General features: G+C 55.6%; 5 protein-coding genes across 5 annotated transcripts; 2 read left to right on the forward strand and 3 right to left on the reverse strand.

The window, feature by feature from the left end:
- Positions 1–117: 117 nt before the first annotated feature.
- Positions 118–4,300, reverse strand: C8Q71DRAFT_382093 (uncharacterized protein). Its single transcript, XM_047918207.1, has 8 exons — positions 3,896–4,300; positions 3,693–3,824; positions 3,547–3,639; positions 3,255–3,494; positions 1,584–3,195; positions 925–1,531; positions 220–866; positions 118–164 (listed from the first exon to the last, which is right to left on the reverse strand). The coding sequence occupies exons 1-7, from the start codon at positions 3,908–3,910 to the stop codon at positions 272–274; spliced, it is 3,294 nt and encodes a 1,097-aa protein (XP_047773557.1). The 5' UTR covers positions 3,911–4,300; the 3' UTR covers positions 118–164; positions 220–271.
- Positions 4,301–6,872: 2,572 nt separating this feature from the next.
- On the reverse strand, positions 6,873–8,315 carry C8Q71DRAFT_787779 (uncharacterized protein). Its single transcript, XM_047925187.1, has 3 exons — positions 7,660–8,315; positions 7,048–7,604; positions 6,873–6,995 (listed from the first exon to the last, which is right to left on the reverse strand). Exons 1-2 carry the CDS (start codon positions 7,854–7,856, stop codon positions 7,169–7,171), a joined length of 633 nt encoding a protein of 210 aa, XP_047773558.1. The 5' UTR covers positions 7,857–8,315; the 3' UTR covers positions 6,873–6,995; positions 7,048–7,168.
- Positions 8,316–9,098: 783 nt separating this feature from the next.
- Positions 9,099–9,876, reverse strand: C8Q71DRAFT_717173 (uncharacterized protein; the record flags this gene model as incomplete). Its single annotated transcript, XM_047921145.1, has 2 exons — positions 9,099–9,656; positions 9,718–9,876. 2 exons carry the CDS (start codon positions 9,874–9,876, stop codon positions 9,099–9,101), a joined length of 717 nt encoding a protein of 238 aa, XP_047773559.1.
- Positions 9,877–11,541: 1,665 nt separating this feature from the next.
- Positions 11,542–11,972, forward strand: C8Q71DRAFT_717316 (uncharacterized protein; the record flags this gene model as incomplete). The annotated part of the gene is made up of 2 exons (XM_047921158.1): positions 11,542–11,716; positions 11,794–11,972. The coding sequence occupies 2 exons, from the start codon at positions 11,542–11,544 to the stop codon at positions 11,970–11,972; spliced, it is 354 nt and encodes a 117-aa protein (XP_047773560.1).
- Positions 11,973–12,063: 91 nt separating this feature from the next.
- Positions 12,064–12,966, forward strand: C8Q71DRAFT_382419 (uncharacterized protein). Its single transcript, XM_047918209.1, has 3 exons — positions 12,064–12,430; positions 12,496–12,578; positions 12,636–12,966. Exons 1-3 carry the CDS (start codon positions 12,155–12,157, stop codon positions 12,841–12,843), a joined length of 567 nt encoding a protein of 188 aa, XP_047773561.1. The 5' UTR covers positions 12,064–12,154; the 3' UTR covers positions 12,844–12,966.
- Positions 12,967–13,650: the final 684 nt, after the last annotated feature.

A 13,650-nucleotide genomic window follows, 5' to 3' on the forward strand; every position in this document is an offset into this window, starting at 1 on the left:
AGCGCAACAACGATTCTAGAGACCATAGATAGGCGACAACATTACGAACAGCGCGAGCAAGTGCGAGAACAAGAAATGAAGACATTCGGAACACTGGCCGAGCGAGATCAAGAAGTATCGTGTATTCGAATGGGTGCGTTCATCGGAGGCCTGTGCTCGCCATCCTGTGTCGTATATTAGCACTGACTGAGGTTCCCAGTTGGACAAGACGTCACTTACACATCAGCATTGCGGTCCCCCGACCGTCAAATCGTCCACTGCCCTGGTCGTGTCAGCTGCGTCGGAAAGCGGTTGAGGCTGAGGTGCCCGTACGTCGTCCGCAGTCCGTGCCTCCTTCAGGACTTCGATTCTCGTCTCCGTCTTCATCAAGGTTGCCTCCGTCCTGGCTCCTGCATGCCTCTGCCCGTACGGGTGTGTTCGCGTTCGCGTCTTCGTTACGATCATCGCCGTGACCTGCCTGTGCCTCTGTTGGTCCGACTGCACTCGTCTCCGCGTCATGACAATCTCCGTCCTGGTCCGTGTCTGGCCCCGGCGGTCCATTCCTGCTCGTCCCTCCGTTGCAACCGTCTCTTCCCGCATCCGCGCCTGCCTCCACTGATCCGCAGGTGATCCCAGAGTCGTGCACGTCAGGTCGAGAGTCGCTGTTGATCGGCGGACGCTGCTCAGTTACTAGTGGGGGCAGAGAAAACGCCTCGGAAACTGTTGTACTAGAAGCGGAAGGGTCTCCCGCACCAGCGGTGTCGTCGTTTGGGTTGGACACATTAGTAGGCAGTGAGATCGTTGACATCTCATTGCTTCCCGACTCGACGTCACTCGTAGCTCGTTCGCGCCCTGCAGAGCACTTCAGTCCCTGCCATGCTCTACGGCTGTAAGGCGTGCGATCAGCTATTGTGGAGTGCGGTGCAAGGGGTGGTGACTGCTTACACTACTCGCGGGATGAATCGTCTTTCCGGCGCATGCGTCCCTGGCCCAGATATGCGCTGCTGGGCATCCTCGCCGCGTGGAGGCCCCGAAGTAGCAGCCGCCTGCTGGGAGGCATCCGGTGGATCGTCCTCGTTGCACGGAATCCATCCGACTTGGTCCCCAACGTACTGATCCAACGAAATGAAGAAGCCTGGGACGGTCCTTTGTGGCACCCACGTATTGCATTTGAGCAGCCATTGTAGTCGTCGCAAAACGGAGTTCATCTTGTCTTGGAAGCTCCGCCGATTTATCCAACCAATCGTCCAAACCCCCCGTTCAGAGCTAGAGCATGTATTCTGGAATGTCCAGTCAAGTCTGTATATAGCTTCGGGAGAAAGCTGTCCCACAGCTCTGCCCATCTCCGTGCGACTGAGGGAGGCCAAGTGCCGTTCAAATCGTCCGAGCATATCGTCAAGCTCCGTTTCCGTCGACTGTATTGCTGGTGTGGCCCAATCATTCCTTTTCGAGTACCGGCATACGCATAGAATGACCGTGACAATCTGGATGATGGATGCGGTGTCACCACCTGCATATATGATGTCAAATGTATGTTTGACGCGTTCCCAATCTGTGACCTGCTGAGATTGACACTAATAACAAAGGTAGTATGGCCGGCTCACCTTGGAGATTGCACATATATAATAATGCGCCATACCGTGCACAATGGGCATACTTTCTCGCTTTCTGGGATATGGATATGCCAGTGTCCTGGTCCTCCAAATCATATTGAGGGGTCAGTTGCTGGGTTATGCCCCGCCGGTGGTCTTCTGGGTCATGAAGATCAGGAAACTCCGTAAAGGAGTCGACATTCAGGTAGACCCTTTGTATGATATCCAGAATAGCTCTTCGAAATTTCACACTGCCCTGAGCAGTGTACCGCTCGGCGTCCAAGTCCTGATAAAGAGACCTACACATTTCCATTCCATCTGCGAAAGGCATAGCGCGGATAATGCCTGCCAACACTCGATGGTTTGATGGTAGGCCGAAAAAATGGTAACGACCGCCATCCGCTCGGAAGGATGTGTCTAGCATCATGCGGCCTATCAGGGTGGTCAGAGACTCGTCCAGACTGTCGTATTGCGAGGAGTCGTCTGATAATGTGTAGCCTCGTAATTTTAAGTGCTCTCTGCTTGAAAAGGCTTTGCACCTTGCTTCGCCGACTTGGACCACACTGTGGATCGCCAGCTGTGCAGGCATCCGGAGTAAACATACCTCCATTGCGCGGAGGACGTCTGTGTCGAGTGCAATAGAATAAATGTCGGCAAACAGACGCCCTTCCGACTGATCCGCAGTTGGCCCAAGCAGGCAGAGCTGTTCCTGCCCCAGCCAGTCGGACACCTCCAGCAACCTCTGAAAACGTGTTTGACGGATGTTCCAGTTATTGGGGTTCATTCGGAAGCGCCGATACCGCCGACGAAATGCAAAATACTGCCGCCTGAGTCGACGGGCTCCGTTTACAACGCCTTGGAGGTGCCCTTTTACACGGCGCTCGAGATCCTGCCGCCACTTGGAGAAACCAAGTGGATAACCGTACTTGAAGTGAAAGAAGACTTGTTGCCGGATTGTCATGAGGTAGAAGACAAGCCCACAGGACAGCCAGAACAGACGCCTGGTGGCTTGGCATATCCACCATGCTTGGGGTGATTTGTATGGACTGTACGTGACAAGTGCCGGCAGTAGGGAGGTAGCCGCGAGGAAGAAAAGGAGGGTAGCGATGAACACCGCACTAGGCACGGCGATGTCGGTTCCGAGCACCCGTAGGTAGCCTACAATCCCGATGAGGAAGAGGACGAGGGCAACCTGCAGCAGGCACGGTAGGAGGCTGACAATGAACTCGACCTTCCACTTGTTGAGCGCATCCCGACGGAGCTGCCACGTCCAGAGTTTCTCGGCTGGGCTTCGCAACCCGGCTTGTTCGGCGTGGAAATTCAGCCACTGATTAACAGCGAGGGCGACGGACGCCGCACCGAGGCTGAGAACGAGGGACACGAACCACAGGATAGCGATCCAGCGAGGTGCAGCGGGTGGTGACGGTATGCCTGTCAACGAAGAGTCCGCGAGTGCCGCCGAACCCGAGGCAGCCGTGACCGCGACGACAGAATCAGTAGTCGTGCTGCCGAGCTGCAAGGATAGCATGCGTTCGAGAATCGCCGTATTGTAGTCGGGTGGTGGCGCGAGAACGGCGTAGTACTGGTTCACGAATGCTGTCAGGACGGCGGAGAACAGACCCGCCTGCAGTTGCGTTAGCTATGCACCTCTCGTGTTCATCGACAGTGCGAAACGAGACGTACGAAGACGAGGAGTGTGTTGATCTCGTTGCGCCATCGCTTCACGCGGACATTCTCATAGGTCCAGACCTCATCCGCCAGTTTCGACCATGCGTCTTTGTCCTGTCGTGGCTCCCGCGGCGCCATGAATTTCTCGAGGACGTTAAAGACGGCATCTTCCATCTCCTGCTGCGATTTCGTCTTCGTCTCCGGCTTGTCAGTCACCGTCGAATCTTCCGTTAGGATAGGCTTCCCGTCCAACTTCTTACCATATCGGTCAGATTGCAATTGAGTCAGGTATGAGACCATAACGAACCACGCTTGCGCTGGCCCAGGCCAAAGATCTGATGATACCGTCACTCGGCGAGGGTGATATTCCTGCAGCGTTCCTATCGGCCGCACTCGACAACTGTGCATATAGGTGAGCAGATGCGGCATCACTTAGCTGTCCTATGTACTCGCCGGCGAGCTGTTACCCTGGGATTCAGCACTCGGTGAACCTGAGGCAGTTGGGGTCGTCGCGTTGTGGTCAGAGGCCACTATCTCTTTTCCTGGACTGTTGTCTTGCGAAGCGGAGCCATGTCCCGAGGGTTCCTATGTAGTCCAGGTAGGAAGCATCAGCAGTCAGCATTCCCTCTGCAGCAGTGAAGGATGCCAGTGCGTACGTCGGGTATGTCCATGGCGGAGTCGTATGCCAGTGAATCCAGATAGCGTGAGGATAGGGGGATGGAGATGAACGGAGAGCAGGATGGCGACACAGAACAAAAGACAGCGTTCTATGGCTTACTCGAGCTCGCACTATCTCCCGTATCTCAGGGTGCGAACGACGCTCGACCGCACGCACGATGAGAAGCTGTCGTACGGAGTGGAAGCATACTGGATCCGGGCGCACGTCGACAACTTCGCTAGGACACACATTGACTTCGCGGCGCGCAGTGGAATGACGGTGCCGAGCGCCGAACTGGCGTGTATCTGGACCGCGGAACATTACATGATTGGAGGGAAGGTACCGTCCCTAGATTGTGTAATAGCGCTGCGATATCTTCACGTGTCGAAGGATGGACGGAGGGACATTGTACATCGAACCTGGTCTGTGATCCTCGTCAGGCCGACAGCCAGACGTTGCCCATCGAGAGCGAAGGCAGAACTATTGCGGATGCGCATCATTATCGGACATCTATGTATCGGCTCAGTCTTCTCCACCATCCGACAGCATGAAGATTTACACGCGCCTTCGTGATCGTCCGCACCTCCTCTGCGCGTAGCCTCCAGGAGAGACTCTCTGTCACGACATGCAAGCGGGCTGTCGCAAGTGTCGGCATGCTCAGACAGGACGCGCTAGATCATCTAGTCCATCCCCCGACATAGATGCTCGCCTTGTGAACATTCCCGAGAATGACGCAGGTGACGGACGAAGGCAAGTGACCGGTGAGCGTCATCTCTCTTCCGACGACAATACGGAGTACGTAGTGTCGAGGGATATGTGTGAGAAGATGCGTGAGGTTCTTCAAGCTTGTCAGACATAAAACGTACCGCCGACGGGGACCATAATAGAGGACGTATGCACGCCGTACCAACTACTACTACCGGTCATCACGTCGTATGTCGACCCCCTGTTGATTCTTTTTACCCTGCGTGCTCAGTTGATCGGCTCAGAAGATTCACGAATGTATGCGCACCTCAGACCCGGTGTTGTATGCTTATCACTTTGGCCACCTCTAGATGTCAGGCCCTCGTCACGGAGACAGCGTACGCATGGCACCCGATGTCTCGTATCGAAGCGAGACAGCATACATAGGACAACTGAGGCGGCCATTAGACGCGTCTTTCGATTCGATAGTGAGGAGATTGGGGCAATTCTGAGTCGACGCAGCTGAGCGGGTGGATTGAATGAACTGGAGAGCGAGTTGCCCTTACTCGACGCGAAGTTTTTCGTGCTTGCTCAGGCTAGCAGCGTCCGGCCGCCTCCTTGTCCTCTTGATGTCATGTATGGTGACATTGGGCGACAGTAGTATGATCGTGCTTGAGGACTCAGAAGCCAATATTACCGCAAGCAAGTAGACTGCTGAGAGTGCGTACTGCCAGGGACACTGCGCAGAGCAGGACACTGTCAGTGGTCCCACTGGACTGTGCCAGTGCGGCGTGGACCAGCAGTGGACAGTAGTCCGATATGGTGCACGTGACGACCGACCGACGCGAAGACCTTAGACCGAGGTCGACATTGACCGTAATCCTCGCGCGACGTCCCACACTGTGCCACAGCACCCAACGGCTGCTTGTCCAAGCTCATAGACATGGTTCCACATACTGGTCTGCTTCTACTCCTCGAAAGCTCGTTTCTTCAAGGTGTCCCGACCGCATCTCCAGCTGTTCGCGAGGAAGTTCGTGCCCCGAACTCGGAGTGTCACTGTGACTCAGGTTCCCCGAGGTATGGCACCCACTCTCGATACTATACGCAATGTGCCTCTGAAGTAATGGGAAACGCAGACCCAGGTAAGCACGGTTCACAGAGAGACCCGAGAATATATATCCGCCCAGCGCGGGCAGGACGCTGGCCTTACCCGCGTCATCGAGACGGTGCACGTGGCTATCGACCGACTCGGACTTGCCGCCAGAAGGAGGAGGAGGAGGAGGAGGAGGAAATCCGTTCAGTCAAGTCGACCGACTGCGGTAACCGGTAAGTACTAGTGGACCCCGATCCCTCCTCCGCCTCCTCCGCCTCGTCGTCGTCGTCGTCGTCGTTCACACTCAATTCACACTCGATGTCTGCGGCTGCTCGTCCAGCTGCAGGCCAGACAACGGCTGCAATAAGCAACTTTATACTGACTAGTACTGTTCACGCTATCAGACGTTCATCGAGGACTACAAACGCGCGGACGACACACCTCGATTCGAGCCACTCATGCGACTGCGTTGACCTCGGTGCGCATTCACTTCAGGGCTGACGGACACGTCTCACCGTGACTGGCGCTTCCACCAGGCATACCGGGTACGACGACAGATGCGTGACAAGAATAGCCTATATGCGCCCATATTCTCCCGTAGGGACGTAGCACTGAAAACCGCCAAAGAACGCCGATATTGAGGTGCGTCTAGATGTATGAGTCCTTAGATACGGCCGCGCATAACGCACGAGAACCTCAACAAGGACGGATACGCCGCGATGGCTCACAAACGAAATATTAGGCAAGAGGCGCATACGGCCTCGAACACGAGCTGGTGCATTCTGTCTTTCTCGTTGTGACGCCACGTACAGAACCTCAATCATGATCCGTTTGCTAGCACATAGCTAAGAGTCAGAAAACACGACCTCTGTCCCCAAGCTACCGCCGTTCCGACCACTGCATCGCCTGCCTACTCGTTCTTGAGTAAGTGCATGGCGGAGGTTTCGCCAGTCAGTACCACGCGATACTGATACACCCTATATGAGTTCGTGAACATGGACGTTCAAGGGAGGCAACCGTTGGCGTAGCATGAGGGATAGTCCCGAGGTGGCTCAGTAGTACGAGGACAAACCTAGACTCGTAAACCAGTCACGTTAGAGAGCACGTGCTCGCTTTGGCGGAGTTTGAATGGGCGAGCACCTCTCTAACGACTGGGACAATTGGAAGGCGTTTTGGGGGGTCCCTAACGCGCTGCCGCATTTGGTACCCCGTGAGAAACGACACTTAGAGAAATCGCGCGCATTGCGCTCGCCACTATAGAGGGCGGTGGTCAATGTGTTGCAGTTGCGAGTCTCAGTGGCCGTAAGCAGCCTCAACCAAGGTATGTATTCACATCATCCTGATCCCTCTTACAACTGCTCATGCTCATTGAGCCAATTCTCCCGACTCCAGTCTCCCGCCGTCTCTTTTCTATCCGACTAGTAGTCGTCATCGGATAGCCCCTGCGAAGGAGCCATTTCTTCCGTTGCGTGACCTGCCGTTGTATTGACTGCGTCAGCGTTTGATGGCTCCGATGTGGATCCCGTCCGTTCGCTCCGGCGGTCTTGTGCAGTGTCGGGCGGTGCGGTGACCTGATCGCGTGCTGGGCCCAGAGTACATAGCGACGCTGACAAGAGGTGATGTCACGGTTCTCCTGCAGCACTTCCTGGGCCGAATCATCATCTTCAAGTTGTTGTGCTTGCTCAGCGAGCCCGCAAGCTGCAAGAAACCGGCCGCGACAATGTTTGGGACAACATCCGAGTCTTTGTCGCTGTCAATAATAGTACGTCCCAGCCGAGTCCCGTAGATGCGGTCCTCGGCAAGCGACCGTCGAAACTCCCAGATCTCGCATGTGAGGTTTGACGGTGTGTGTTTCGAGGAGAGGATCCTGACCTTTGTGCAGAGTACCAGTTGCTGCCGAGGTGTCTTGTATTTGAGAGCCCATTCACAGGTGAGTACCGCCTTCTCGCTTCGGTGATTCCGAGTCTCAGCTCACGCATACACAGCCACCACGGGAGCATGCTGTGACACATGCCACCTCAAAATACTCAATCAAACGCGCCCCGGGGTCACCGCGCGAGCAGCGAAGACCAAGCGCATAGTACGTGGCCTGCTTGTCTCCGTTGCATACCATGATAGCCGGCAAGCGTCGTGGCCCAACCGTCGCCCACGGCCCAGCTCGAGGCACCTCCTCCGCAAACATCGCCCATGGCTCAGGCCCAAGCACTCACCTCGCAAACGTCCAACACTGTTCCAGTCGAAGCACCCACGTCCCTACTGTCACCGGTCTCCGTCTCTCCCACCAAGGCACACTGCCACCTGAGTCCGACATCCGAGTCGACGTTCCACATGCCAGTGGTTCCCGCGACTCTCATCGATCCACCGGTGGCAAACGGCCAGCTGTATCAGACGAGGAACACTCACAGGCGGGCCCAGCCGCTGCGCGACCAGCGAAACGTGCTCGCGACGACACGCAATGCACCCGGACCGCCGAGCTCCATTCCATCGGCTCGGCATCAAGCGCGAACATACGCTCCGAGTCTGCTCAAGGTCAGTTCGCTAGCGTGTCAGGCGGAGCGTCGTACAAGTCCTTCTGGGGATCGTTCGAGTCCCTCGCGGACACCCAACTTATGGCGGCTGCCGTAGATGGTATGGCTCCTCGCGTGTTGTACCGGGGTGTTCCATTGGTCAGGCATATGTAGGATGTAACAAAGCAAGCTCAGAGACATTCAATATAGTGCTGTTTTACGTCGAGAGTCGAGCTACCCGATGCTAGGCAGTGCACCCACTGTGTCCCAGGGTGAGATGCACGCGATTTCTCTAAGTCCCAAGTCACAACTTACCATATACGGGACCCCCCCAAAAGGGCGCCCAATTGTACCAGCCGTTCTGCGAACGAGCTTGCGGAGTTCGAAAGAACGGCTGGTCACGAGCCTACTGTGGCACACGCAGCAACACGGGGAGACCTATGTATCGTCCATCTTGATCAGTATCGTTGACCATCCGACAGCATGAGGATACTACACGCACCTTCATGATCATCCACACCTCAACTCGTAGGCTGTAGCCTACAGTGGCAGGACAGACTGTCCGCCATGCGAACGGCTTGCTCCCTGGATGTCCACGTCAGCCAGCATACCCAGACAGGATGCGATATGGTATTTTGTAGTGACCGCCGACGGAAAAATCGGCCTTGTGAACACGATCAAGAATGACAGATGACGAACGTCAGCGAATGGGCGGCGAATGACATCTCTCTTTGGTCAGGAACGCGTAGACTCTACTGAAAGGACCGCACACAAAGCTTTGTGAGATGCAGCATGTTTTCTGGTTACACTGGCGAACGTGCCACCGACGTAGGCCATGCACTCCATACCAGTCATCCCCGTACATCACGTCGTATGTCAACCCTGCTGATTCTACCTTGTGCTCTTAGCTGAGCGGCTCAGGGAGGAGGGAAGAAGGAAGAGAAACAAGAGGCCGACGGGGACCAGGCAGCGATGTCGGCTCCGCAGACCATCAAGTAGCCCGCGATGCCTATCAGGAAGAAGACAAGGGCGACCTGCAGCAAACAGGGAAGGAGGCTCACGATGAGTTCGACCTTCCGCTTGTTGAGCGCGTCCCGACGGAGGTGCCACGTCCAGAGTTTCTCGGCTGTGCTTCGGAACTCGGCTGGTTCTGCGCGGAAGTTCAACCACTGGTTGACAGCGAGGGCGACGGACGCCACGCCGAGGCTGATGACTAGGGACATGAACCACAGAGTAGCGATCCAGCGAGGTGCGGCGGGTGGTGAGGGTAAGCCTGTCAATGAAGAGTCGGCGAGTGAGCCGGCAGTGAGCGCCGAACCCGAGGAATCCGCGATCGCGACGAAGGAATCAGTGGTCATACTGTCCAGCTGCGCAGAGATGCGCTCGAGGATGGCCGTATTGAAGTTGGGTCGTGGCGCGAGGACGGCGTAGTACTGGCTGACGAATGCTGCGATGACCGCGGATAACAAACCCGCCTGCGCTTGCGTTAGCTCTAGTCGCCTCTCGTGGTCGCCGACATTGCGAAACGGGACTTACGAAGATGAGGAGAGTGCTGGTCTCGCTGCGCCATCGCTTCACGCGGTCATTCTCATACGTCCAGACTTCATCCGCCAGTTTCGCCCACGCATCTTCGTCCAGTCGAGGCTCCCGCGGCGCCGTGAACTTCTCGAGGAGGTTGGAGAGAAGATCTTCCATCTCCTGCTGTGCTTTCGTCTTCGTCTCTAGCTTGTCAGTCGCCATCGAAACTTCCGTTTCGATAGGCTTCCCATCCGACTCCTTCTCACGCCGGTCAGATTGCAACAACTCAAGTATGATACCGCGACGAACCACGCTTGCGCTTGCCCCGGCCAAAGAGTTGGGCATAGCTTCACCCGGCGAGGGCGATGTTCCTGCACCATTCGTACCCGCCGTGTTCGACGACTGTGCATATAGATGAGCAGAAGCGACATCTGGTTGTTGTATGTACTCACCGGCGAGCTTTCACCCTGAACTCCGACATTCGGTAAACCTACAGCAGTTGGGGTCGTCGCGTTGGGGCCGGAGGCTACTATATGTTTCCCGTTACTCTTGACTGGCGAAGCGGAGCCATGTGCCGAGGGTTCCTATGTAGTCCACGTAGGAAGCATCAGCGGTCAGTATTTCCTCTGCAGCAGTGAAGGATGCCAGTGCGTACGTCGGGTGTGTCCATGGCGTAGTCGTATGCCAGTGAGTGCAGTTAGCGTGATTATGGGAGGATGGAGATAAGCAGAGAGCAGGGGGAACAAACGAAAGCTCAGCAGCGCTCAGGATTCCTCCACGCCATCGAACCATAATCCTACCTTAGTACCTATCTTGACAAGCGCACCTAGAACGGTGGAGCCTGCACGCTGACAGTGCGAGGCTCAGCGCTGCTTCCGCATGGCAGACGATATTGAGCTTACCTGACAGAACGAAAGTCGTTCTCCTTGAGATGCGCGATAGGGTCGTGGTACCTCTCCGTACCGAGTGAAATCCTTACTAGACTCCCTACAATTATTTCGAATGCCGGTGTAACGCGGGGCATATTGTGCTTCGATGAAAATGCGCACGTTGGATTCGCGGAGAAATTTCAATGTTTACAAGGCTAAAGTGGACATTGATTGTGTACTTAGGACGAGGAAAAGGAGGAGTAGAAGGATGGGCGGCCGCTACATGCAACTGGCAGCCTCCAGGGTAGTCCTAAGTCCGACATGGTGCACGTGACTATCGACCTCCTCTTACGGTCCGGACTCCGGAGGTCGACGACATTGACCCCTCGCGCGACGTCCAACAGCGTCCAACGGCTGCTTCTCCAAACTCATGCACATGGCTGTACATCCTGGTCTGCTTCTACTCCTGGAAAGCTGGTTTCTGCAAGGAGTCCCAGCCGCATCTCCACTAGCTGTTCGCGAAGAAATTCATGACCCGACTCGGAGTGTATACCCACTCTCGCGACACTAAACGCAGTGTTCCTTGTCCAACACCGAGCCTGAAGTAGTGGGAATTGCAAACCCAGGCAAGCAGAACATCCGCCCAGCGCCGGTGCGTCGCGAGGTGGCTGGACTTGGGCTGGACGGTGACTGACGGTGACCGTGGCTGCGTACGTCGGATATCGCCGACCCGAGCACCGTGGGCGGTGTCCGCGTTTGCGTCTTTCTCATCCTCCTTATTAATATCCTCGTCCTCGTCCCCGGTGGGAGCACATCCACCGTACTCTCGCTGTGCTATTGCTTCTTGACGTACCCTGCCATCTGCCCTTGGTAACGAATCGACACGACAAAGTCTCCGTATCCTGTGCACAGCCCCGTTCGTCTCGCAAGCCCCAATTCACTGACCATGCACTCCTCAAAATCGACACCGGCCATGTCGCCCGAGACGTGGAAGCGCAAGCCGACGACGCTCGCCGCCATCTTCGGCATCACGATCCCGTACCGCCCGCCGACGAGCCCCTTCGGCGCGTTCATCTGGCGCAAGCGCATGCTCTTCGAGACCACGATCGGCCTCTGCCTGCTCGAGACCTGGGAGAAGATCCTGATGAGTGAGTCGCCCATCCGTCTTCAGATCTGCTGGCGCGTCTCGTGCCGGTGCGGTGAGACTGACTCCCGGTTCGTGCAGTCGTCATCCTGTACTCGATCGCGATATTCGCCATGACCGGCCTGTACAAGTACGCGCCCCAGTCGGCCGTGTATGCCACCCAGCGCGCGACGTACTATCTCCTGGGGCAGGAGCCAGACCCGAGCGCGGACGGCCACGTCGCAGGGTGGGCGGCGCGGAACCTCACGGGCGAGCTGTGACGCGGGTCTGATGCGGGACGGGGTGCGGGGAGGACGCGATGCTTCTAGAGGGTCTTGCGGGGATCTCGCCGTATGTTAAGTTATGGGTATAGGTGAGTGCGGAGCTTCTGTGCGTTCGGCGTCGCGCTCATGCATCGCACGCGCACAGCTTCTTGTTTTCTGGGCACTTGCGATGTGTGTATATGACCTGGATTCTGTATGGTAATTTATTGTTCCTGGATAGCTGCGTTCCGGTCGCACTCACGACACATCCCCCGCCGACTGAGTGCTATTCGGAGCGCTATTCCCGGCCGTACCATCAGCGGCCCCGCAATGCAACCCGCGACAGTGATGCAACCACTCAACTTGCGCTGTCCGTCCCTCCAAGCAAAGTTGGCACTGGTGCAACTTCCAAGCCTCCTCCACTGACTTCCGCTCCTGCGGGCTTCCGCTGTGAGCCACTAGTATCAATGGTATTGGTATGACCATCTTTCTGTCACATTCTCAATATCTTCTGATCTGAGGTGTGTGATCGCGCCCTTAGCATCTTCCGAAGTGTTCTGCCTTGTTGTGGCCCTCCGGCAAATTCCTGTACGCGTGTTTTTGGCATGTTGTGCAGGATGAGTGGTTAGTGCAGTGCCTCTTCGATTGCATGTTTCATGACATTAATGTTTCTGTACTCAGGAACCGTACCACATCAGCCACAGACGGCAACGTTCGGCATGACCCCTGTGGGATTAGAACCGTGGCTGACCGTCGGAAAGTTGCATTACGGCACCGCTTCTTGTTTGCTCTCGGTATCCCTCTCATCCTTCCGGAGAAGATCTGTAGAACCATGCAAGGTAGTCTTAATCCTCAAGCATCTACCAGTGCAAACTCCGAGACGATCTGATGGGTAGCGGGCGAGATAGTTAAGTAAATGTGTGAGAATTGCATCATCAGCATAAGTAGTGAATCATGATGTACACACTGACGGTCAACGCAAAAATTTCTCCGAAGTGTTGTCAATTCCGACGACCGACCAGGCTCAGCCCTATGAATCTGATGGCAGAAATGTTTCGCGACCTGTTCAATGTGTTCAGGCATCGCCTGAATGCTCGCGCTCCCGCACGGTACGTCGGATGACAACAGGACATGACCTCTGTAGCTTCAGCGCTGCGGTGGTTCATGACCGTATACTATATCGGGCCGGGATCTCGGCCACCTTAGCACTCGACGAGCCCTCTCCACTGTATGTTCACCGCACTGACCCCAATCAATGTATAGGATGATGTTAAAACATCTCAGGAACATGATAAAAATATCAGAAAAAATTTGGATTCACTCAGTAGATATCTGTGCGTTGTTTCCGTGAAGAGGGTAGGGTGAACCGGACCGACTAGGATGTCGGCCATGCTATCGACATCAGCTCCGTACATCGCCGGGACCCATCCTCATGGTCTGTAATCCTATAGAAATATTCAAAGATGCATTTGAGACTCTGTTTTGGGTGCTAGGCATAAGATTCGAGTGAGGTGCGCAGTTATAGACAAGGGGTCCGGGAGACTCAGCCACAGCTTACCAAAAATGGACATCATCTCATTGATTGATTTTTTCTGAACCCGGGTCTCAACATGGTGGCTTCAAAACGTGCACAGGCATTGAAGAGATGTATATAAATGTGCTTGTATTTATTTCCAGTCCATAAGAGCAGCTGTCG

This window comes from Rhodofomes roseus (assembly GCF_022264815.1).
Source record: "Rhodofomes roseus strain CIRM-BRFM 1785 chromosome Unknown C8Q71scaffold_33, whole genome shotgun sequence".
In the NCBI taxonomy this organism is placed as follows: domain Eukaryota; kingdom Fungi; phylum Basidiomycota; class Agaricomycetes; order Polyporales; family Fomitopsidaceae; genus Rhodofomes; species Rhodofomes roseus.